The sequence below is a fragment of the Lycorma delicatula genome, chromosome 8 (genome assembly GCF_047948215.1).
Source record: "Lycorma delicatula isolate Av1 chromosome 8, ASM4794821v1, whole genome shotgun sequence".
Taxonomy (NCBI): domain Eukaryota; kingdom Metazoa; phylum Arthropoda; class Insecta; order Hemiptera; family Fulgoridae; genus Lycorma; species Lycorma delicatula.
The window spans coordinates 8,982,690-9,009,794 of NC_134462.1; the positions used below are offsets into that span (position 1 = coordinate 8,982,690).

The following is a 27,105-nucleotide window of genomic DNA, read 5'->3' on the forward strand; positions in this document are numbered from 1 at the left end:
AATTGATATAGATGATTTCTCTCGATTTATACAACGTGTTTTTTATACAATAAGTTTTTTTTAATGATTTACACAATAGAGAGATTGATGAAGTTTGAACTGTGGTAAACATTCTGACAATAGTGAAGCATTGCTAGGTCCACTCGTTCAGTAATATTTAGTAAAATTAAAAAACATTACACAAAGTAAAAAACAGGTGCATAAAGTTAATTCATATATTTACACAAATACATATGCACTGCACTCACTGTAGCAAAGGGAGAATTAAAAGACAAAGTAGTAAATGCTCATTAACAATCCAAAAAAAAGTGGAATATGATCTCTTGGTATGAGAAGAAAATTAAATGTATTTTAATTTTAACACATTATTTATCATCCAAATTCCATTACCATAATAGGAAACTAATGTAGTAATTTTCACTTTCCTGTCACAGTTCAGCATAGTGAATTTTTTTTTATGAATTCCTTCACAATTTGCAGTAGATCATTGTGAGACTTCTAAAGAAAATAAATATGTATGATATTTATTGAAGTACTTCCAATAGATTATTATTTTTTTTAATGATTAATATATTAATTAAATACAAAATATTTATTATTTTCACCTTTTTACTGGATTTACAGATTACACAGTTCTGTGTAATAAAAATCCTATTAAAGTTTACAGAAATAAATACTAAAAAATACAGAAATATGTATACAGAAATAATATTTATTAATTAATATATATTAATATTAATTAATAATATAATTAATATTTAATAATTATATGTAAAGTATATGACTAGGTACACTTGTCAAATAGACATCTATTTATTATTAAAAATAACAGTAAATCCAATTGTAAAAACTGATCAAATATTAGAGATAGTTCTGATACTAAAGAATTTGCATTGATATTAAAGAAATTAACATGAAATTCAATACTACAAGATGAAAATGTCTATCTCATAAGCTGTCAAAGCCTTGTGCAAAAATACTTAAAACTAATTACAAAAAACCTGCATCATTCACTACCAATTAAACATGATCTAAACATAATAATTAGAATTAAATTATTCATCAATACAAATTAATTTGTTCAATCTCATGTTTCTAAATAATTTACTGAGAAAGAACTATAATTTTTAAATTAATCAGAATTATTTAAATATAAATTTTTCGTAGAAAACCTCTACCTTGTTTTAGAAAATGTTATTGTAACCTTACAAAGATACACTATAGAAAACTGAACTAAATAACAGCTGAGTAATCAAGAAAAACTATCAAAATTATTATTCAAACACAAAGCAACTAAACTGGTAATAATATTTAAAATTGAGCAGTAAAAACATAGATGTAGACAGAAGCATAGCATATTAACACAAAACATCAGTTCTATCTATTCTACTATATTCGACTATTTCTAACATACAAGCAAATTTTTCAGCTGATCAACAGCCAATTAATACTTTTTAGTGGTAATGACTTTGTATTTAATTAATCAACTAATCCAAAAGCATAAACTGTCTTAACATTTTGATGATTTTTTTTTAACAAAAAAACTAGCTGTTAGATAACACTAATATGAAGTGGCCTCTTACATCATTACTTCGCATTAGAATGATCATCTAAGGAATTTCAAAAAAGCATCTGTGAATCAATTTCATATATGTAACTTATTCATAGAAATTTTATAATTTATAAAAAGCTGTTTTCTGTATTGTTCCTGTATTTTTCTGAAACATAACATGCCACTTGATATTTATAAATAAGTTAATATAGTAATAATATACTATCCATATGATAGGCTTAAAATTGGTATAAATTATGTTTTTCCATACCAATTACAAAATTATAACAATTCAAACTCACAGAATCTTTGTCATACTACAGAAATTAAATATTTAAATTAAAAAAAAAAACATATTTGTAATTCTGTAAACATTAGGCCTCATTAACTCATTTTGTACTGAATTTAATAAACTAAGCTGAATTAATGAAGTGACAAGTAAGATAAATTACAAAAAATGAAGTGTTAAATTTCCTCAACATGATGAAAGTGAATGAACATCAAATTTAATTCCAAGATTGAGCATCCTCATACTGTATTAGTTAGACGGCTTTGAATGAAAAATCTGAGACAAGATCCAGAGGAGACCCTGTACTCAGCCCCTCCAAAAACTCCAGACACTTTCAAATTATTTTTACAAGTAAAGATTATTTACTCATAAAAATTACATGATCCAAAATAGTTAAAAGAAAGTACTAAGAAAGCAATTAATTACACGATGTACGGATAGAAACTGAACACTGATTGAACATATCTGAGCGATGATGGACATGCTTACTGAGTTATTTATTATATAACAAAACTACTTGAGATGGAGAATTTGACAAACAAAACAATATAACTGAAATTATTTGTTTTTATGAAATCTATGCCTTAAATCCCACCATTTTTTTATGATAGCCCAGTATATAAGCGGAAATAAAATCTACATGTTGAAGTAAATTTTTAAAATTTTCTTGAATAATTTAAATATTTATTAAAAAAATTTGATATTTGTTTTTCTTCTATTAAATCTGTAAAATATGTTTTTATTTCATTTATTTGTGAAGCATGTTTAATATATCATTATTGACACTATATTCTACTTCCCAATACCCAGAAAAAGCAGTATAAATGACAAACACAGAGCTTTAATTGGTCACCAATTTTTGTATATTTTTATGAAAAAAATTGAAAACTGCACAATATTAAATAATAACAGTAAGCCTGGTTTACCTATCTTAAAAATAGAATGAAGTTCAATGAAATTACTATCAGAATGTTGATATTAAATCTAAGATATTCTGATTAAAAGTAAAGATCTTTTTTAGACCTTTTATTATTTTAAATTTTCATTGATTTCCTTCCATTTCCTTTTCAATGTTATTCCACATTACTTACTATCTGAATACACAAACATTCTCATCAGAAAAGATCAACATTCTCTTCAAATGTTCATCAATTAAATGCACTACAAACAGTTAAGCACTAAGAACTGCTTATTTTGGCAATGTACCTTTAGTCCAAAATCAGTAATTTACTCTGAGGAATCAACGAATGGGGTTAAGGATCTTTTTATCTTGTTAATAAGATTGTCAAAATAATAATAATGACATACAAAGTAGTTCTAAAAGCAGGCCCTTATTTATTAATGTCTGTTTCTTCCTGTTCCCTCACTTTATATTCTCAAGTTATCATCACAAGTCATATTGAAACTATCACTTATACTCTTTATATTCCTGAAACTATTCCCTGTATTCATAGCATTTTTCAAAAATTTCAGGGAATCCCTACTACTATACCTGAACCATAAACGTGCTTTATCTTAATTTATAAGTTACTAAAATACAATACAGAATGTTAAAAGGTAACACTTTAAAATAAACTAGCAAAAAATATTAATGAATAAAATATATTTAAAACCTCACATCAAACTGCTAGTTAATATTAAAATATAAATTTTATTCTATCACTCTAACCATGTTAATTTAAGCCTATATTGTAATCAATTTCCACCTTTCCTAGCATTTAAAACAAATTCTATTAATTAAAATATACAAGTGACATTACAAAAATGAATAATTATTTACATAAACAATGAATAACGTTATTTACAGTAGCACTAATAATTTTTTTTAATATTATTAATATTAACACTATTACTATTACTAATATTGTAAGTGAATGTAGTGTGAATTAGATGTTGATTTTAATGTAGAAAGTTTATGTATGTCGTATTGTTAATTGGCAATGCAGTTTATTTAATATGACATTGATTTAATTACTATTAGTGTAATTTTATATCTTGTTTAAATAATTAAATGTAAAATGCAAATCACACTAATTAATAAAAACTTAATATTCAAAATAGTACGGTAAGTAGATATTCTACTCGATTCATAAAAATTATTTTTTGCGTACTTTAATATTTACATTCAACATTAATGTAATTCACAATTTTAAATTTTAAAAATATATTTCCATAATTGCATTTCATGAAATAATCAACACAATTAAATAAATTAACAGAGTACATATAAACACACTGATGCAGAATGTAGTGAATACAATTTCTATAAAAATCAATAGAATTCAACTGCAATCTACATACCTTACTGTTTAAAAAGTAAGTAAAGTGATTTAAACAACTCCATCTATAATCTGACCACAATTAAAACATACCAAAACACATTTTGTTCACTAAAAATATTTGTGATCAATATACTTTCAAATAAGAGTAATATCACCACACTTACAATAATGAAACCATTACTACTACAGATTATAAACAATGATTTTGTTAAGTGAGAGTGAATAACTGATTCTTAAAATATTTTTCATGCTGATTTCAAATATGAAATCAGAATTCTTTCATACAATCAACATTCATACTTTCAGGTAGTATCATGCATGAACTCCATAAACATACCATTTTGTGAACATATTTTATTATATTACTTATCAATTAAATAGCTTTTGTTTATTTATTACAGTCCCATAATTGTTGTCAGATTGATTTGTTAAACATTAGTCGTCATGTTTATTATTCCACACTAATTAAAGTTAACAAGAATCTGACTCATTCTTCCTATTTTCATCTTACTATAAACATATCCACTCATTAGTTGCTGTCATTATTTACTTATAAACTGTCGTGCAGACTAGAAATAATTTAATACTCATTCAAGTGCAAGTTCTCGTGTATATAACATTCAGTTTTGTAACTGGCTTTCATATTTGCGGGTATATGTTGTTCAGTAAAGCGAGTGTATGTTTATTAAATTAGTGAGTTTATAATGTGTTTCTTTTTAAACAATATTAGTTATTGTTAATTACAATGCCTCACAGTTGCATTAGTCTTCCAAACAATTTCTGCTACATCTGTGGTGAAGTAACGTTAAAGTCTCAGAAAAGAAATATAACTCCACTGATAAAAAAGTCTTATTAACTAAGTATTTTGGATGTAAATTAGGACAAATCTTGGGCTCCTTATATTTGCTGTGCTTCTTGTGTAACATTGTTGATTGGTTGCCTAAAGCAGAAATACTGGCATCAAGACTGAAAGGATGGCATCTTTTACAATAAAACACTATGTGACACGCAATCAGAATTTGAACATTTCTTCTCTCAGTATGAAAACTTAGTATACTGTAATGATGTGGATTCTTTACTGGAAGCTTTGGGACATATGCATCATCCTGAGGAATGGTGACTTTTTATTGACTCATCAAAGCTTATTTTCAAAGTTGTTCTCCTTCACATTAAAGATAAATACCTGTTATACCATTCACATACGCTGTTCACATGAAGGAGTCTTATGAAAATATGAAACTTGTATTGAGCAGGATTCAGTATGAAAAATATATATGGCATATTTGTGGAGAACTAAAAGTAATAGTGCTTTTACTTGGACTGCAACTTGGACACACTAAGTTCTGTTGCTTTTTGTGCGAGTAGGACAGCAGGGATACGAAAAACCGTTACATAAAAAAGCAGTAACCAAAGGGAAAAGTGCTGACTGTAGGAGAGAAGAATGTTGTTAGTCAGGCATTAGTAAAACAAGAAAAGTTTATCTACCGCCACTACACATTAAGAAACTAGGTTTATTCAAAAATTTTGTTAAAGCAATAATGGTACAGGGTTTGAATTTCTAAAAATTCCCTAATATATGCGATATTAAAATATAAAATAGAGGAAGGTATATTCGTTGGACCACAAATAAGAAAACTAATGAGTGATCCGGCATTTGAAGAATATTTGAATGACTTGGAGGTTGCTTCATGGAAATCATTTCAAAATGTAGTAAACTTCCTTGGAAACCATAAGGCCAGTAACTTCAGAGAAGCTTGTGAGTGAATTCCTTCAAAATTACAAAGAACTTTGGTGTAAAAAGTCACTCAAAATCCATTTCTTACATTCACTTTTGAATTTTCCCTAACAATCTCAGCTATCAGCTATGAACATGGAGAACACTTTCACCAGGAGATATCTACAATGGAAACACGATACCAGGGAAAGTGGAACCCAAAAATGTTTGCTGACTATTGTTGGAATCCAAAGAGAAAATCTACCTACAAGAAAGAGAAAGAATCTACCTACAGCAAATTACAACAGAAAATCCAAAATAGATTTTAGGAGAGTATAAAATGCACATAATATATTGTCATATTACATTCACCATACATTTTTTGTATCAAAGGAAATTTCAATTACTAAAAAAAAACTAAGCCTGATAGAAAACATTTATTAACATATATGAAATCAGCATAAAAAATATTATACGAACTACCCATTCACTCTCATTTAAGAAAACAAAAAATTTAATTTTGTTGACAAAACAGTTGACTAACAGACAACAACGAATCGTCAGGTGATAGAAATGAATAAATATAATCTGTTATGTGTAAATATGCCAGAAACCTAAGAGTGGTGACCGGTTTCTGAAGTGGGTTCAAAACATCACATCAATTAATAAACTGTTGCATCACTCAAAAACATATTGTAAATAAGATCAGATCATTGATTATAATTATCTGTGTTAAATGGGTATCACCATAAATGATGTTAAGAAGAAAACAAAATGAGAGCAGTTAAAATATTCAGGATATGAGTTAGTTATCTTCCCTTATATCATTCATCATTGAATTATGCATATGTGTGGATGATGTACTATGTTATCCTACACATCTTTCACTACATTTCTCACAAGGTTATGAAAAATCACAATATTTCACTACATTCACACAAGATTACAATAAACGTTATTCAGATGTTTAAGTGCATTCTATGGCCTCCCCTCTCCCGTATAGATAAATAAACACTACATTGCTACTAAAACACTGAATGAAAGTTACTTACCTACTGGTATGGTACAAATCTCTCGACCTGTTGCTATAATAATTACTTCTCGTACGTATTGCAGGTAATGTCAAACCAGACACAACAACTGCAGTATATCCAACATTGTTACTGACGTTCGATCTAGTATTGCTACCGCTTTGACAATCATCAAACGCACCAGTCACTCCAGCTGTTAAACTATTCGTCGTATTATTGTTTCTGCTCCTTGTAAATGTGCGATGACTACTGCTCATTGCATGAGCTCACAAGAAGCTCATCTATAGACAGCACTCGCACAAGCAAAAGCAATGAAAGCAATGTTAAAAGAATAATCCCGACACAACACGTTTAATGCGACCATATATGCAAGCACTCGATGATAAAAGTAACCACAAACACAATTCATACAATAACCATCATTACATCCTTTAAAAAAAAAATACCTGGTGAAGCCAGGGTTAATTTTCCCCCTAATTAAAAGTTATAGAGAGATATATACATTAAAATCAAGTACAATAATTTGATTATAAGTTATCAGAATTAAATAACATTAAATGATGATCTATAATATTCCGAATAAATGAAATAAGACTAATAACAGTAGAATTGTCCATCAGATAATGATAATACATTGTTAATTTTATTACTAATTAGTATTGTCAACAACTTGTGGATTGGCCTGGAGTGTTGTGTTAACAAACCGCAGCTAAAACTGAGTTTATTATTTACGCTGTCTTCATTCATTAATACTGGATGGTACATATAGAGAATAAATATATACTACTGATTGAATCCAAGTACAAATTCTTTGAGCAAATCATTTTCTGAAAAAAAAGGTAAATTTAATTAATATGAATACCGAATGAAAAAGAATACTTAATTATCATCATACATCAATATACTCATATGGTAAGTCACAAAAAAAAAGTCGTTATTGGCATGTTTTTCATCGAAAAGATTTTATGAAGATCAACAAATCTATTTCAGAGCACAAATATATAATTTATTTTCAGCCTTTTCCAACAAAAACAAGATCTACCAAAAGCAGAATAAACACATAAATTGCCATTTTCATGTTACTCACTTCAAAATCCTCAGCAGATAATGGGTAATTATCCACAATTGTAAACCGTTAGGTGTGGATGTGAAAAAGTAGTATTACAAACTTGCATCCAAATGTTAAATAAAATTTAATAACTTTTGTTAGTGGCAAACCTTCCTTTTACAAAAAAAAATTCAATTTAAATACACAAAATGGAGAATTTTCAGTTTTCAAAAAAAAATTTTTTTTTAAATACATACACTACTCAGGAACTACTACAAATCTGCTTTAAAAGTTGGTATATAGCAGCAGCATTCTCTCACTAAACAGCTAGAAAATGCAAGAAAAACGTGAATAAAATAAGCAAATAATAATTTAAAAAAAAGTTTGTTCTTAAAGACAAAGTTTGTTATTAGACATAAACAATCTTAAAATTTCAAACATTATTTTGTAAAAAAAGCTTTTATAAATAGTACACTTTTTACTTTGTCCCCTCACAATTTTTTTTATAAAATTCATCCAATTTTAAATCTGAAATTACATATAATTCATTCCTTCATGTTTTTGCCGCCATAGGCAAACCCAAAAAATGCTGCCCCCCCAGCTTCAAAAAACTTAGAATTAAAAAAACACAATTATAAAATAATCACATTAACAAGAAAAATGACATAAATGAATTAAGACATACATACTAATACAGATTTACAGAAAATTATTTCATTAAAAAACAAAATTTACATTTTTAACAAGCTAATGACAACTAACTTACAAACTAAAATTAGTAGCTACTATTTTCAGAGATAATTTAAATATATTTTTAAAACACGCATTAAACAAAACTATTACAATAATAATATTATTATTAATAATAATATTATTGTATTAATAAACAAGTAAACAGTAAATAATATTATTTTCTAGATTCAGGTAATCAAAATACATTTTTGTGAGTTGTGTTTATTTTTTTCTGCGCTCTAGTTTAGGTGATTTTACCGTCATAGACAGATGTCTACCTTGCCTACCAGCTAGGGCCGGCCCTGCTTGAACAATATGCATCTCCTTTACCTTCTACTTCTAGCCATATTTCTGAGTTCCTGAAAGCTTCTATTTCCTTTTAGATAGATTATAATTTTTTTCTTTTGCATTTTCATTTTCTTTGCACTTCTTATTGATCGTTCTATCACTGATTTAATCAGCCCTTTTATCCTCTAATACATCTAAGGCAATTGACGTTCCTTTTCTGAATTTTTCTGTTTAAGCGTCTCTATTTTCATTCTTCTTTAAATAACTTCTTAATCTTTCATCTTACCTAGTAAATTTTTTTTTATCTTCTCTAAGCCTACATTTCATTTAACGCCTCCAATTTTTTTGTCACAACTTAATGCTTCCTTCAGCCACTTCTGTTCTGTTTTCAATTCCTTTTCACTCTTTCAACCTTTTGTTGAAGTACCTGTGCATATCGCTGAATGATGATTCCTATCGATATTCAGTGATGTACATTATCATCATTCTCACTTGATAGGAATCATCATTATTCACTGAATGATGATTTAGCGAATGACTTACTCAAAGTAAGAAGAAAAAATTGTGAATTCGAGTAAAAAATGCTTGATTTCTATAATTGGGATAAGTAAGCATAAGGAGTTATTCTGTTATTTCAAAGACATTTTAAACTAAGAAAACCGCATTTCTTGAAAATAAATGAAGTACCTTATTATAAATAAGCATGTAGACTGACCGATACATAATTTTGGATTATTTTCAAAATAATGTAATCCTGGCGACCCATAGCTAAGCATTAAAAGTGGTTCATAAAAGATAATAAATTTTAGTTCGTTATGAAAAAGAAAACAAATTTAATTTAATCATTTATCAATAAGTTGTCTATATTTGCAAATCAACTGAAAGCCAATTAAATTATAAAAGTGAATAAATATTATTTTGAAAGACAACTACTATAAAAATGATTAAATAAAAAAAATATATATATATATATTTACACATACACACAGTTTTTACTGTTAATAGTTATTTGTTACTTAATGGTACTAATGAGTCAGAATTTTCTGTAGATAGGTTCAGGATTGTACAGGCACACTCGTATAAACAAGTCTGTGCCTGCATTGATTGTTGTCTCCTGTCTTCCCCCTACACCAATATTTGTCTTGCTTTAATCTGTGCTCTAAAAGTACAGTCGAATGACCTTTTACCAAACTGGAGTGTTGGTGCTCTATAGATGTTTTTACTTAAGTAGCTTGCCATAAATTTGTGTATGGAGTTTTTCCTAAATCAATTCAAGATTACCGTGAAGAAAGTGGTTTTCTTTAAGAATGGACTCAAGATCACTTCAACATGTAAATATCATGAAATAAAATACTTGAAAAAGTTTCATCATCTCTTTTGCCACTCTTGCTAGTTTCAAAAACAAAACATCCTTTCAAAAAACATATAAACCTATAACAAAAGACTTACGAGAAATAACTTTGGATCATTATTCTAAGAATATAAGCATTCCTGTCAATCTTACACCACAAAAATCATTGTCCCCAACATGCTACTCTAAAATATTTGTTGTGGACAAAGAAAGGGATGGTGAAACTTCAGATAAAGAATTTTATGGCTCATAAGAAACTACAAAAAAAAGGTAAATTCAGCTTGTGCTATTTACACAAAATCATCTGCAAAAAAAATTAAGTGAAGAAAAAAGATCTGTAGCCTTGAAAACAAAAGCGGGGAAAATTTCTACTACTATCAGAAAAAATTTGGAGTTTCACTTTAAAAGAGAATCCCTACTTCTCATCTAAATCACAAACCAAAAATGATGATCTGATAAAAAACTATAAACTAATGCCACCTTTTCAACAAACAGAATAAAATAAAAATTATCAGTTATACTTCCAAATTCTTGGAGCCTAGCAAAAGTTAGCAATGAATTTAAGGTGTCAGAAAGTTAGTTAAATTATCAAGAAACTTAGTAAAAGAACAGGGTATTTTACCTGAATTACAAAAAAGGAGAGCATAAAATGTAATATGTGAAGACTCAATACCAAAAGTTAGAGGTTTTTATGGAGATGATAAAGTAGTTGTTTTATGCCTGATATGCCATATCAAAGTAGATTTTGTACTTTTTTTTGCATTGTCATGGGTAAAATGCCTGTGATGGCAAAGGAGTTAGTACGAAGCAATCCTTCAAAGTCAAGTTTACAGCGGCTTTAAAAGGATCAAATCTTGCCAGCACAGGAATTGTTTAAATTTTGCAAAGAAAATGTTAAGCGAATTACATATCTTTTTGTGAAAACTGAGGAAATTCAAAAACTCAGTTCCAATACCTTAGAGGAATGGTATAACACTTATCAGAAAATTGTTTATACCACAATCACAAAGTTTACTAAAATATCAGTACACATCTCAATCATCTGATAAGTGAACTTCATCAAGCTGCAAAAGTAATGCCATTGACACTTCAAAATAAAGATACAATTGCATGTATTTATGATGGCCAGTGCTGGATGGCAGAAGTGAACATAGATGATTGAAACAAAGATGTGCAACATTACAGTTTATCATCCACCAGGACAAAGAGAATTTCATTCCAAAGAAATGACAAGGACCAAGTTTGGGTACCAATCAAAAATATACTGAAGAAGCTGACTGACTCCCCTGGAATTCACCATCGTGTCTGGATGCTCTTTTAGCATCACACCCAACTTTGTGAAGAAATCTCACAGCTCTTAAGTCAATATTAAATTAAAAACTGGTTAAAGGTGAGAAGACATTATATAGTTGTTAGTTTATTAATTAATTCAGTGCTGAAGTAGTTCAGGAAAACAATTTATTACATTTAACTTGATTGTATTTTAATTCAGTTTTTGAAGATATTTTGTTTCATTACGACCTTTAAATTTAACATTGTATAACTTAGTTTGATATATACTTAAACAACTGAATTATACTCTTATGCCTGCTTTTCCCGGATGTGAAAATCAAGCATTTTTTGTTCATTCACAATTTTTTTCTACTTACTTTCCAGTTTAATCTCAAATTTGAAATTTATACTGATGTTTAACATCGAGACCTTTTATATGTGAATTTTCAGATTTTTATCTGATCCCCAACAGATATTTCGGCTGAAATATTGAAAAATTCAATTTTTAAAAGCTACTTACCATTTATATTTTATATAAGTAACTATACTACATAAGGTCTGTTCAGAAAATAACGAAAAAACTTTTTTTCTTAATCTTTATTGTTAATTTTACAGATTACCCTCCCATATTCTCAGCGGTGTTCATGAAACAATCCTGAATAGCTTCACTTGAAATTGCCTTTAAGGTCAGTGACAAATTTGCTTTAATGGCATCAATAATCTCAAAATGGCGTTCTTTTATTATAGATTTTAATTTCGGAAATAAGAAAAAATCTTAAGATCCGGTGAGTATGGAGGCTGACAGAGGACAGATCATCTGATTTTTTGCATAAAACTGACAAACTGATAAAGTTGAGCGTGTGAGCACATTGTTGTGGTGAAGGAAACATGAGTTGTCTCCCCACAACTTCAGTCTCTATTTGCAGATTTTTTTCATTTAACCATTGTAATACGTCTTGACAGTACACAAGGTTTACTGTTTCACCTGGAAGTAAGAATTCAAAATGCACAATTCCATTAAAATCGAAAAAACAGAGAGCATCACTTTGACATTGGATAAAGACTGACATGCTTTCTTGGAGCATGGAGATCCTCTGCCAGTCCATTTAGATTATTGAACTTTTGTTTCAATGTCATAGCAATAAACCCAGCTTTCATCACCCATTATGATGAAAGCATCATCATTATGATGAATGTTTCATCATCGACTTGTTCAAGAAGTTCATGACAAACATGCAATTGATGTTCTTACTGCTGTTCAGTCATCAAATGAGGAATAAACTTTGCTGCAACTCTATGCATATTCAATTTTTCAGTCAAAATGTCATGGCATGATCCAAATGAGTTGAATACCTCTGCTGTAAGCTTTCTGACAGTCAATTAGCGATTTGCATGCACCAGACCATTGATTTTCTGAATGCGGGTGTCATCAGTTGAAATCGAAGGCCTTCCTGGTCAAAGGTCATCTTTAATTGCCTAACAACCACTTAAATCGTGTATACTGTTCATTAACATTCCAAACGATCCAAAGCATCATTTCCAAAAGCTTGTTTCAAAAATTGAAATTTTTTGTAAAAGTTTTCCCCAGTTTCAGAAAATTTTACATTGTATCGTTGCTCCCAAAAATTCCACATTACAAAAATCACTACTAACACTTAAACACATTGCACTAAAATAATAATAACAAAAACTAAACATGATACCAACAATCCAAGAACATGTGATTACAGAGGAAGTTATGCGGAACACAATACTGTGAACTGCACATCACTAAATATCACCATTGGCAAATATTCACTTATTTTCTGAACAGACCTGTGTATGGAAAACATTGAAGCTGAGAAACTGATTCATTTCAAGAAACTACCCTATGAAAACTGAATTTTGTTCACTTGCATTTAATATAACTTTGGACTACAAAGAGTACACGGACAAAATTATATATTGCAGGTAATTTAGAAAATTGATATGACTGTGAACATGAAAAACAGCATGGGGCTTAAAACAGAAATGGTCACAATTTTTTTTAACCTGACAATAAAAATTTTTAAAAATTAGTTTTGAACTACCAAAACATAAGGGAATGCACCTACAAAATATATATTTTTTTTTCTGTGATGGTGTGGCATGGCAACTAGTGCTGAACTACTTGCAATAGATTGACTGCTCATTCTTCCTGTATTTATCCTGTCCTCCTCTGCTCTGACTAAATAACTTGCCCATCTTGCCTTATTTATCCACACCACCCTCGAATAACATCATCATTGTTTATCTCATCCAACCCTATTCCTCTTAACCCTCCACTCCCTTGATGTTCGATCCTTCACAGGTCCAAACATTCTTCTCAATACTCTATACTCATATATTACTAGTTTATTTTCCTGCATTTTAGTAAGTGCCCACACTTCACATCTGTAAATCACAATCCGATGTGACACCATCCATTCCAAACACCAGATTAAAAGTCAAGGGTAACACACAATATCTCCCTGTCCCAGACCTGTACAAATCTTGCAACACTCCATCAACTCACCTCCAATCATTGTTCTGTTTTCAGTATCTTCAAGGCACACACCAATCAGCCTGACCAACTTACAGGAATTCCCAGTTCAAACAGTATCCTAATAACTTCTTTTCTTCACAAGTTATCATATGCCTTTCTAAAATCTATGAACAATAAAATCTTTCCATATTCAATCCTTTTTTCAAGTAGCTGCTTGATGATGATCAACTGATCAATCTATTTCTTTTAAACCCAACTTGGTAATCTCCTGGCAATGACAAAGGCTTGAATCTGTTCATTAGTACAACACGAAAGATTTTGTACAGAGTGCATAGAATAGCTATACCTTTATCGTTGTTGCATTCCATCACATCTCCCTTCTTTTGAATTAGAACTATCAGAGCCTCTTTCCAATCCTCCAGAATCTCTTTCCTCCTCCACATCTTCCCAATCAACTCTCAAAACCTCACTCTGCCAATCTTCAGAAATCCCCCTCCCTGAATACCATCAACACTGGCATATCAAATAATTAATTAACCCTTTTAATCCCGGCTATTTTTGGAAAAGCCTATCCAAAACTCCCAGCAATTATTCTAAAGTTTATACTAAAAATCCCAGCACTATTTTGGCTAATTTGCAGAACATCACAAAAAAATTAATATCCAGTTATTTATGAACCAATTTTCATGATTTTTTTTTTTAATTTTATTTATAAGAAACTCCTCTAAAATACTATCTATGCAGATACAGGCATACATGCTTTAAAACGCTTTAAACTAAAAAAAATGTACGTACCCACAAAAAAATAAAATTTTCAAGTTTATGTCCAGAAAACTTGCATGAAAAAATAGTTTACACCAAAAAACAAACCCTACATAGATTGGAATTTCAAAATAAACAAGTACTCCAAATTTATTAATTCAATGTAATTTTCAGTTCTCACATTTATATCATTGTATCTGTTATACTAACAGTTTTTACCACTGAATTTAATAATATTATGTTTTGAAACAAATAATAAGTAGTTTGTAAATAGAATATAATGTTAAAGTAGCATAACTTAAGTCCGAATGTAAAAAAATAACTAAAACATAATTATATACAATGAAATAGGTAGAAATTTTTTTAACACTTACATAAAGGATAAAATTTTGTATGTAATCCTTTATTGCATGTTTTGCAAACACACATTGATGTTTTTTCCTCCCATTATAGTACTGGCTGCGCTCCATACACAGCAATTTTTCTCTCACTTTGTAATTTTTGAAAAAATTTATCAATAAAGGCATCACCACTACCACTAGCAAGTACACCATTTTGGACTTCATCATCATTAAACCAGTTATTTTTTTTTATCCACCCATTCTTTGCTACGCTCATCCACCAATGCTACTGTAAATCTTAGTCTAGATAATGGGTTTGTGATATTCACTTTATACAAATGGTAGGCATTTAATATCATTCTTCTAAATATATTGAATGTAATTTTGTTTCAAAACTTGTAGGTTTTATACTGGTACAGCATTTGATCACTTACATCTACCCCTCCTATGTAGTCGTTATATTTTCTTATAATTTTAGGCTTATTTGAAATGAATATTCTGTTCTCCTTTTTTTGGACCTCTGCTAATTTGAAGCTATTGCATGTCAAAAGTAAAAGTACTGGTTTTTTATGCGATTGCTTCTACCTATAACCTAATATTAACATGCAATCTTTTCTTTCATATTTTTTTCTGACCTACTACACAATTGTCTTTCACATCAGAAGGGATGCCTTTTCTGTTCCTTCACAGTATTCCAGTTAAAAACGTACATTCTGAATATAAATGTTTATCCAGTTTTACAGAAGTAAAAGAATTATCAACAGATGGTACCTTTTATTCAGGTATCCCCTAATTCTAAAAGGTTCATGACCACAGAGTAAGCAAGACTTTGTTTTTTTGAAAATATCTCTATTAGTACCTTTTGCTCCTCTGAAAACAAAAAAGTTTGAAAACAGTAATGTGAAACAACATTCATAATTTAATGCCAAATCTATGGTATTTATTTGGTATATACTGCATTAGGGGATTGTGAATTGTGGGTACCATACTCTCATCTGTTGATAAATTGTCCAGGGATGTAATAGTGCTTTGAGGCTCTGTTCATGTGATCTATGAAGGGCTGCTTTCAGAGCACATGTATCATAATTTTGTACATTTGGTTTTGGAAGATTTGACATGTCAACCAGGTAAAAACGTGCAAAAATATCTTGAAATCTGTTTCTGTTGAACATTCTTCCAAACCAAGGCATGTTCTGGTTTTTGATTTGTCCATCAGTAACTTGCAATCGTTGGTTTTTTATTTAATCCCATATCTATCAATACTGTGAAAAGAGTTTAAATTTCAGCAGTAGTAACATGTGACCAAATTCAGGAATGGAATTGGGTCCAGCATGAAAGTTTATAGCCAATATCATTTTTTTCTACATACATGTTTGTGTATTTTACAAACATTTCCAACATATAAATAGTAAAAAGTAACTTAAAATATACAATGACCAATGAGTCATGAGGGGGACAATGCTTTACACCTGGTATATCTTGAAAAGAAAAGTTGTGGGAATAACTACATCACCATCTTCATTCACATCAACCCATCCATCCTCGGTTTCACTAGAATCATTAGTTGGCAATTAGGTCTAGACTTACTGGTACTGGTTCGACTTTCATTTATTAACGAACTATCATCAACATCTAGTCACAAAAGTATGAGATGCCTAAATTTTGAGTACTGAAGTTCCAGGCTGGGTAATTACCAGATCGTAGTCAGGATGGTTGTTGGTATAATCAACATAAGATCCACAGTCACTAAAATTATCCAAATCTGAACTCAAAGAATTATCACTAAAACTGTCATCCTCAAAATATCTACAAACTATATTTTCACTGATAGATCATGCATGCTTCATTTTTTTTATAGTAACACTGTAAACCACAAAACACACAACACTAACCTCGTTATTAACTCACAACAACAACAACAAAGGCATCAAACTTTTTAACAAGTCACCGATTCACAAGATTAACCTAGTCGCCACAGCCTACTAAATCGTTTCATTCTCAATATTAATATTTAATATATTATATCCTTGATATTTAATATTGTGACATGATATTAATGATCGTTTGTTTCTGATCATTTTTTTTGTTTTATTTGTGCAAATTTCAATTTGTTAATAAAAAATTAATAATTTAGTACACATCTGGAAAACTGGATGTTGGGATTTTTAACATGTACTGCAAACATCCAAATAAAAGGACGTCGGGATTTTATGCATAAACTACTGACATCCAGAAAAAAGGATATTAAGATTCAAAGGGCTAAATTGTAACTTTATTATTATGTTTAGTGATCTTTTTCATACCAGCTTATGAAACTGTACCATGAGTTTACCCAAAACTGTCACACTACAATCACAGTTGATTTGAATTTTTGAAATTATCAACAAAAGTATACTTTAAAAAATAATTACCAAACACAACTCCAAATCAATGTATAAAATAACTCTTTATCTAAGTTAAAGTATATATTTTGGGTAATCTTATGTTTAATTATTCTGATTTAAAAATACTCTTGAAAAATCTTCTGCAGGTTAATGAAATTACTTTACCCCATAAATAATACTTTACTTCATATATTTTATCACAGAAATCAACATTCAAGTCAGACATTTAAAAATAGGCAAGCCCAAATTTCTGGGTTCTTTGGTCACCCTATCACAACTATAATTTTTCAAGATACAACTACTACTGAACAGTATAAATAAAAAATTAATTAGTACAAATACTTTGTAAAATATACTTTACTAGATACCAATCATACAATCCAAAAAAATTGAATTCAATACAAGTACTACAAAAAATTCTTAATTAAGAAAAACTGCAATACAAAGCACAACTAACCATACAAAAAAAATAAAATCAGTTACTAAACTACAAATCAATATATTTCTCCAAAAAAAATTGACAAGTAAAAATTTTATGAATTAGAATAAAATTATTTGTTTAAATATCCTTAACATTTTTTTTGTAAAATAAAGCTTCAATACATAAAACGTATTACTTATTTCATTTAGTTGATATACAGAGTAACTGACATCAGCAAATAAACTAAGTGTACATGAAATAGTAAACTAAATTTGTACACTAAAAAAAGGAATGACTTGTTCAGAACAAGCACATAAATAAAATATTTATTGGCAGTAACGTGATTTACAATTTTATAAAGTCTGGAAGAAAAGACCCAATATAAGGAAATAATTTATAATACACAAAAAACTAATAAATAATTAAATAAATTATAAAAACATACAAATGAATGTTTCGTGTAAATAGTTTAATTAAGACAAATACTTTTTTAGACGCATAATGAAATCTTCGATGTTTACTAGTACGCAAGTCGTTTTCGGTACTGTCAATAACCAACTGTTAGTTTTTATAACAACTTGCAATCTAATCTGTATCACTACAAACGTCGAAAGTCCCTTTATTGTACTTTTCTTTACTAAGAAATAAGTGTTTTACAAGAAAAAGGGCAAACTGAACCCTGTCAATAAGCAAATATATTATTTAAAATAATAATAACAGCCGTCGTGATTTAACAAGCAATATCGAATTCAAGGTCAACGTCAGTGATACCGAATCTAATTTCTAAACGTAAACACAGTGAAATTTAATCTGACAAATACTATTATATGTCTTCATGATCATTACATTACAAAAATTAGACGAAGTAACCCAAAAAGATTTTTTATCATTCATCATCCCCTCCCATCCCAACCCAAGAAAAATATCCGTCCACCCTTTTAGCCGTAACTTCTTTTATACCCAAATAATCCAAACTACATCACACAGGTTATAACACTATGAAAAGGATCACAAACCTTATGCGTTACTTATCTATAAGAAAATTTTAATTCTGTTTACTTACAAACGCTGAAGTAAAAGAATACTTTACGAATTAACAGAACTAACAAAAACTCTTTTCAGTCCGTCGACACTGCAGGACCACTCGAATGAACACTGCCTTTTAAATTTTATTTGCACTCAATCCTATTTCATTGACGAATACGTATTCAGCTGACTCAACGTTAGGTAGCTTTACGTTTACCCTGCACAAGCAAAAACCTTTTTTATTCCGTTCTTTCGTATAAGTCAATCTTTACATACACAATTTATGAATACTCCAAAAAAGTCAAATAAATTTAATAGAACATCATCCTTTTCTTAGTATTCAAAAATATAGTAGAAGAAATAAGTTAAACAGTTTTCATTAAAATTAAAAAAACTTATGAAAAAGACACCTCCAAAAATGAAACAACTATTACTTCACTTCTCAGGCAATTTATTTAAAGATGAGTAATGTAAAAAACCAGCTTCTGGAATAGTTGTTTGTAAATTATCACTGTCAAATTCGCGCAAGTGTGCATGAACCTAACATGATAATACACATTATCTCTATGGCTACTTACATTAAATCATGTAACTCGTGTACTAGTGTCAAACTAGCAGTGTAACCTTGTATACAGATTGTCTGTTTTTAGTCTGTGATTAATTTTTTTTTAAATTTATGAAAAATGGATTTCAGATTTAATGTTAATGATTTCTTAAAAAATAAAATTACAAAAGTAAACAATACTCTTCTGCCAGAAAAGTTTTCTGGAGATCGCCGCTCTGCTGGGTAATAAAGTACATTTTATATTTAAGAATAAGTATTAGTTAAAATATATGCAATGTTTGTGTAGTTAAATATACAATTGATTTTTGACTGCGTAAACTGTTTTATTATGTTAACTGTTTGTGGGTTCTTTTTATGATTACTGATTCTAGTTTCCAGAACTACCAACTGAATTTATTATAAATCTTCATATTTTTTACTATTCACAATTCAGAAGTAATGCTAATATTTATTATAATTATTTTTATTTATTTATTTATTTTGTTTTATATTACCTTTTATTATTGTTTAAGTGACCTGTACCATATTGAATGCTGGTGTTACGATTCTGTATTAAGACCCTCTCATGTGTGAAACATATTTCAATTAAACATTGTTATACAACTTTTAATTCAGCTGACATCTGCTGCTTTTGCCTAAATTTAAAAGATGTAAATTGCTTTCATTGAACACTTAAATAGTTTTATTCTTATACTCTTAATTATGGTAATTAATTATTACCATAAGTAAACTTATGGTAGTTATTTTTTGTATTTACTATAATCATTTTTACAGCAGTTCCAAGTGAGACTCCATTTAAACTTGAACTGCTGTAAAAGACTCATGAAGTAACAGGAGAGAAAGAATTTTTATTGAACTTGTTTGTGCCTTATTGTGGGGAAGAATTCTATTTTAATTAAAACCCAATGGTGTGTGCTGGTACGCAGCTGTGAGAATTGCAGTTTGATAATTTTTCTGCTTAATTTTAACAATACCAGCTAAGCTGTTAGTCAGCTAGTTGTGTGATCTTCATGTCCTGAAAACAGATGTTTTTTCTATAAAAAAATATATCTATTGCTGCAAAGAGTAAAAATTTGTATTGAACACTGAAGTAGTGTTTAGCGTTCTCCAGCTAATTGAGGAGGCAGTTTATGTTAAGACTGCTTAAATAAAAAAAAATTAAAATTATTTTTTTTAAATTTAAAATTGTTCTGCTGAATTCAAGTGAGTATACATCCTCCCTTTGCGCTATGTCTATGAGTTGTAATTAATTTCTAGTAATCTAGATTAATGGTAAAAATTATGATTATTAAATCATCAACTGTAAAGGTAAATTGAGGTCTACCATTGATAATTTTTAACAAAACTTGTTAGATAAATTTAAAATCTTGAAGGTTAATTGTAATAATTTTTCTGAATAAAATAAAATCCAATAATATTACTTTAATAAAGAATATATTTTAGAAAAAGGGCTAAAGAATTAATTGTAAATTAAATTTTATACTTTTTATTATAATTGTCAAAAACCTTTTTCAAATGATATGTAAATAAAAATTTGATCACAGGTTTTTTTTTTAATAACCCTGTTAAATGTGGTAAGCATTTTATGACAGTTTTTGCTCTTTAACTCTTGGTTTCCTCTTCCCCATAAGTAATAGTTTTAAAATTTATATCTAATGACCACACAACACATTATCACTCTTGCCTGACTCTCACAATAAGTTAGTGGTTATAAGATATCCTACCCCTTAGTATGAAAAATAAAAAGTTCATCTATTTTCCATTAATGCAGTTTTTTCCTTTTTTTACCAAATAATTTTTTTAAATCTTTTATTTTTTAAACTGAATTGGAAAACTGTGATTAATATTTAATAAGCAAATTGCCACCAACTGTTGTTAGTGAAACAAGTACCTGCTCACAAATTATCAGGAGTTAAAAGTAAAATTTACCCAGTGTGAAATTTATGTAATAAGTATTTTTATTAAATAAATTTCCGGAGTGTTATATTTAATGTTATTGTTAAATCAAAATTATCATAGTGTATTTTCCAGTGGGATTATCAATAGACTTAAGAATAAATGTATAAATACTTTACTATAAATACTATATATATAAATACTATAAATACTTTTCGTATTACATTTTATTTATTTATTCATTCAAATGATTTTTTTTTCAGACTATGTTCAAATCTATTGGCAGAAGTTGTAGATGAAATGGGGCTTGCTTCAGCTAAAGCACAAGGCTTATTGAAACCTATTACTAGTGCTGAACGTTTAAGAAATTCAGAACACGTAGTATACTTACTTGCTGAACCTGAAGGAAACAAGTTAGTATTGCTTATACTGATATAACTTTTATGTATTTACATGCATGTCCATATGAAACATAGTTAGTTTACTAAATAATGACATAATAGTCATCTTGGTGGCAAATTCACTTAGCTCTTACACCAAATGAGTTACCTATCATTAAATTTCTTTTGTAACAGGTGGGTTGTTTCACATGTTGCATGGCAAATGGCACCATCCTGCTTAAACCATATGTCCAAAACCATGGCATCCAACTAAGATCACATAATTGCACTCATCACTGACAGCTACTGTGCTTCCAGCTTCATTTTCAAAATATAACAGCCAGTCACTCCATCAGTATGAAATCTGTCCTAAATTGTCACTCATTGGGTATGCTTAAGATCATTCTTGAATATACCCAAGGATTTTCTTTCTTTAATCCTAGTGTAACAATGCTGCTTGTTGGCATATCTACTAAAGTGGAAATGTCGCCAAAGATGTTTTTTTTTTTTTTTTTAGCAAGTTTAGCACTTGCTGATTTTCATGCACCCAGTTGACGAATGCCCAGCATTTCAAACAATTATTTGGCTTTAGTGGGTGCAGATGTAGAACTTTTATTGAATTAAGCTTTTTGAAATGTCCAATTGCAATGACCAGTGGTGCACTGAGATTTCATTACACTCTGCCACACTATCATTTGCAGCAGCAATGTTTTCAGCTGACACCATTTGGAGAGATGGTAAAGATCAGCCTGTGTTTTGTTGTCCCCAACCAAACATGTTTGTTCAAATTTGTTTTCACAGTAGTTTGCTACGTAATTTGCTTACAGTGTCATTGAAAGATTCGCCAACTTATGAATTAATAACGATCATTAGTTGCTCCTCAATCATGTAGCTCTGCAAATTGCTTATTCACAACATCTGTCCTTGCAGAATGTTGTTAGTCTGCAGGAAGAAAATTGCACACAACTTAAGCCTTTGCTAAATTTGGGACTCATGTTATTAAAAATTAGTTTCAAAGCACGAGGTGAAACAAAATAATGTAACGGATGTTTCAAAAAGGACACAACCCCGTTGTTTGACGATGTGAATTTATTACAAAAATATTAATGTTAATAAAATACTTATAACCTACAACCTTAATACCTATAACAATATTCAAATTACCTTTAATAACTTTATAGTAGATGTTCAAAATGATTTCCTGTGATCGTGATGCAGCTTCTTACACGTTTCATAATATTTGCAGCCACGTTTGTAATTTTTGCTCAGTAATGTTTGAAATCTCACATTCAATGTCAGCCTTCAATTCGTCAAGTGTATGAGGATTGTTATTAAAAACTACACTTTTTAAATACCACCAAAGGAAAACATCTGCTGGTGTAAGATCTGGAGATCTCAGAGTCCACAACTCTTTTGATGTCATACAATGGTCAAAAAGTTCCTGTAACATATCCAGTGTTTCATTAACACAAATGATACATCGAGTTATCCTGCTGGAACTAACATTCTTGTTCATGTAAATCTAACATGGTAATAAACTGTTCAGTTAAGTTGTGATAAATCACACCATGTACATATTTGTCAAAAAATAAAGGCCCTATTACACGACGCCGAGAAATTGCACATCAAACACCAATTTTGCATGCATGTAATGGTCGTTCATGAAACACGTGAGGATTTTTAGCACTCCATATTCAACAGTTTTGGCTGTTAATGCAGCCATCCAAGTGAAACCATGCTTCATCGCTGAAATTAACAGGATCAAAAATTTCAATAATGTTGACATCAACACGAGACTGAAACCAATGACAGTACTGTAAATGTTTTCCATGGTCTACTTCTTTCAGTTCTGGAACAACACCAATACGATAAGCATGCTTTTATAATATTTTAGTAGCCCTTAAAGCTGTATATAGTGAAAGCACTATCTACCTGATACTGAAAGCAACCTGTGAAGATAACTTTCATAGCAATTTTCTGAGTGAGCAAGTCAAACATTCTTTCACGTCCTCTAGAACTTCTACTGTTAACAGTGATTGTTGACCTGTGCTTTTCCAATTATGTACACTCCCAGTCTCATGAAATTAATTAATCGGACACAATATTGTTGACCTATTAGAAACTGAAGATTGGAAAATTTTATCAGAAACTCATCTTTAACTCATTTATAAGATTTATACATGCAATAAGTCTCAATAATAAACACACGTTCGTCCTCGGAAAACGACATAGTTAACACAATAGAGATAAATTTATACTGGTATAGCACTAGTGCATAAGAAGGATGTTTCAGATGTTACAAGCTGCTAACCTTGAGTACAGTGTTGCCAACTGAATGTAGGGAGAAATAAAATTTACCTATGTGTGACTTCTATCATCTTAATCTTAGGATTACGTCCTTTTTGAAACGCCGGTTATATTCCTGCATTCCAGATAGCCTTGGTTAATACATGCTAATAGTAATTAGCATTATTCTGTGGAATATTTCTTCTTATTTCTATTAAGATACTGGTTTTTCATTATTTGTATTAGTTGTGAAAGGCTTTTTTCCAACCATTTGTGTAAGTATACCCATAATTTAAATAAAAATGAAAGTAAAAAAAGTTAAATAAAGTAAACTTTAAAAACTACATAACTAACTTAAAAAAAAAACACAATGAAGAAAAACAGTCTACTAATTTTTCTATAAATGCATATTAAATTCTTCTTTAAATGTTGACTTTTTGTAGTCAGCTTAAACTTCAAAAAATCAAATATTCTTTTTTAATTAAAAAAAAATAAAATAAATGTATATTACAATCATAATTTAAAGATTCCATTGGATTACTTTGGGTTTTAAAACAAGTATCATCTTTATTGGTTAAAATGAATTTTAGTGGTCAGTACCACAAATGATTATTTATACTACTCCTAAATTGCAAATGTAGCCATTTCAGAAAAATGCTCACTCTTCGCTAACTGAGGAAGAAAACTCTGCTACCAGTTATCAGATTTTGGCAGTATAACACAAAAGATAAAGTCTGTATGTGTGGTAACTGATGCAATTTCCTCAGTAGTTGTTCTTATAAAAAGGACAAACAGATGGAATTCTAGACCTACAAGGATTTTCTGGATTTAAATTGGGAAGTTCGACATTATCCTTCCCTTGGGCTATTTGATATTCAAAATAATAAAAAATAATATAATTTGAGATAACATTATAATTATAATATTATGATATATAATACTAGAATTAAATTTGTAATTTTTTTTCCTCTCACCCCTTATCCATATCAACCTCCATAAAGAAAATAACAGAGAAGCGGGATTGACCTACAGAAAAGAAGTAAATGCAGCAGAACAGACAATAAATGCTTTAATGCTGCACTTGAGTCTTTCGGGTTGAAGGTGAAAATTCAAACAGAACATAAAATTTCAGACTAAACAGTATCCAGTGCAATAACTGAAAGATAGAAATACAGTAACATAGAAATACATAAAAGAAAAAATTAAAAACTATAATGCAGAACATAGAATAAAATCATCCAGACAATACCTTCAGGGAGTCCAGTGCAAATTCTGAATGGCTACTCAGTTCATAAGACAGCTTCTCACATGGCTAGCCCTTCCAGAATACAAAACAATAACAACGTAAACAATAATGAAAGATTGACTTAAAAAAAAAATATTCAAAACATTTAAAAATAATTACCAGAGTGCCTCTTTAAAGGTATTCAACTTTTTACTTAAAACATCAGTATAATAATCAATCAGGTTATTAAATGCATTAGTACATCTTGCCAATGGTATAATCATACTAGTTGGTAGAAATTGATAAGCCTGTGTTTCCTATTTCTAACGTAGGGTACACAGAAAACCAGGCCAGTAATGTCAACATCTAGTAGACAAATACAGTATCAGATGTTGATCTTCTCTTCTTTAGACTGTTGGCCCAGAATTTGGAGGTCTTCATCATAACAGCTGTGGTGAAAACATAAACCATGCTCATGCAGATAATAAAGAAATTTTCTCTGAACAACCTCAGCATGGGAGTCAGTAATACCTCTACCATAATTCCCTTTCACCGAGCAGTAATCCAATACAGGTCTGATAGATGCTTAGTAATGTAAAAGACTATAGATGTTGAAAATGACACCCTACCTAGAGCAATAACCCCAAATTTCTCCTAGCTGTGGAGACAATTTTGTCTACATTGGCTGTAAACAACAATTTAGCATCAAAATTAACGCCAAGATCACAAACATTATTAACATTACATATGTCAACATCATTAAAATTGTAGCTGTACTTTTTCCATAGTACCTTCCAAATAAAGTCATTACCATAATTTTTTCAATGTTCAGCGACGTTTGATTTATTATTGTCTACCTATGAATATGATCAATGTCAGATTGTATCAATTTAAAATCGGCAATATTATAATTAATTTAATATTTTTATAATTTAATTTGATTGCAGTGGTAAAGGCAGTGTTGTAGGATTGTTAAAAATGGGTCAGAAAAATTTATTTATATTTGACGCTACTGGCTTGAACCATGAGAAGATGTCATTATGTGTTTTAGATTTTTATGTGCATGAATCAAGACAAAGAAAAGGTTATGGAAAAATATTATTTGAACATATGTTAAGAGTAAGTACACCTTATATTAAAAATAAACTGTCATATTAATACTGTTTAAATAGTATAATGTTCTAGTATAATATGTTCTGTTACAATAGTATAATGTTTAAATAGTATATAATGTATATATGTTCTAATATATTAATACTGTTTAAATAGTTATAATATAATACTTACATTACTTTTTTTTACCTATGTGGTCAACTGTGGTACCTATGGGTTAACTGTTTCTTCCATCTATCCCATTTTTATTAAACATTATCTCATCTTCTCTGGGTAAATATCTGGCTCCATCTAAAAACCAGTGAAGTGTAGCTGCTTTCTTATTTAGATGATGACCCATCATCTATTTTAATAAATGGATATTAATAGGAATTTTGTTTCATATAGGGAGATTGCACTGAAAGCCATACTCTACTCAATGAAAGATGCAGTCTTGCTTTGGAACCGTACGCCACATCAATGCAAGTTCTTTTTAATTTTATAAAAAAAATTTTTTATAAGGCCTATTTTAAAGTTTGATCTTTTTTTAATTTACTATATTTATTACACTTTATTTATTTTAAAGCTGAAGGACTGAAAGGAGAGAAAAATTTGCAAGAAGTGTTAGTCTGTTTGATATTGTTTTCTTCTTTCTGTAATTAAAT

At 29.5% G+C, this 27,105-nt stretch overlaps 2 protein-coding genes across 12 annotated transcripts in view; one reads left to right on the plus strand and one right to left on the minus strand.

Moving 5' to 3' along the window:
• The window catches only part of LOC142329299 (uncharacterized), a 216,374-nt gene extending 197,205 nt beyond the window's left edge, over window positions 1-19,169 (minus strand). For all 7 annotated transcript variants that reach the window (XM_075373751.1, XM_075373747.1, XM_075373745.1 and 4 more), the window contains exons 1-2: window positions 19,034-19,169; window positions 6,890-7,695 (exon numbers count right to left, since the gene is read on the minus strand). In XM_075373751.1, the coding sequence (XP_075229866.1) occupies window positions 6,890-7,125 (236 nt within the window). In that variant the 5' untranslated portion in view covers window positions 7,126-7,695; window positions 19,034-19,169. The remainder of the gene's footprint in view (window positions 1-6,889; window positions 7,696-19,033) is intronic.
• Window positions 19,170-19,621: 452 nt separating this feature from the next.
• Window positions 19,622-27,105, plus strand: part of LOC142328946 (alpha-tubulin N-acetyltransferase-like) — a 51,134-nt gene continuing 43,650 nt past the window's right edge. For all 5 annotated transcript variants that reach the window (XR_012757386.1, XM_075373135.1, XM_075373136.1 and 2 more), the window contains exons 1-3: window positions 19,622-19,783; window positions 21,721-21,870; window positions 26,296-26,467. Coding sequence is in view for 4 of the 5 variants with exons in the window: in XM_075373135.1 (XP_075229250.1) it covers window positions 19,680-19,783; window positions 21,721-21,870; window positions 26,296-26,467 (426 nt within the window). In the remaining variant the exon portion in view is untranslated. The remainder of the gene's footprint in view (window positions 19,784-21,720; window positions 21,871-26,295; window positions 26,468-27,105) is intronic.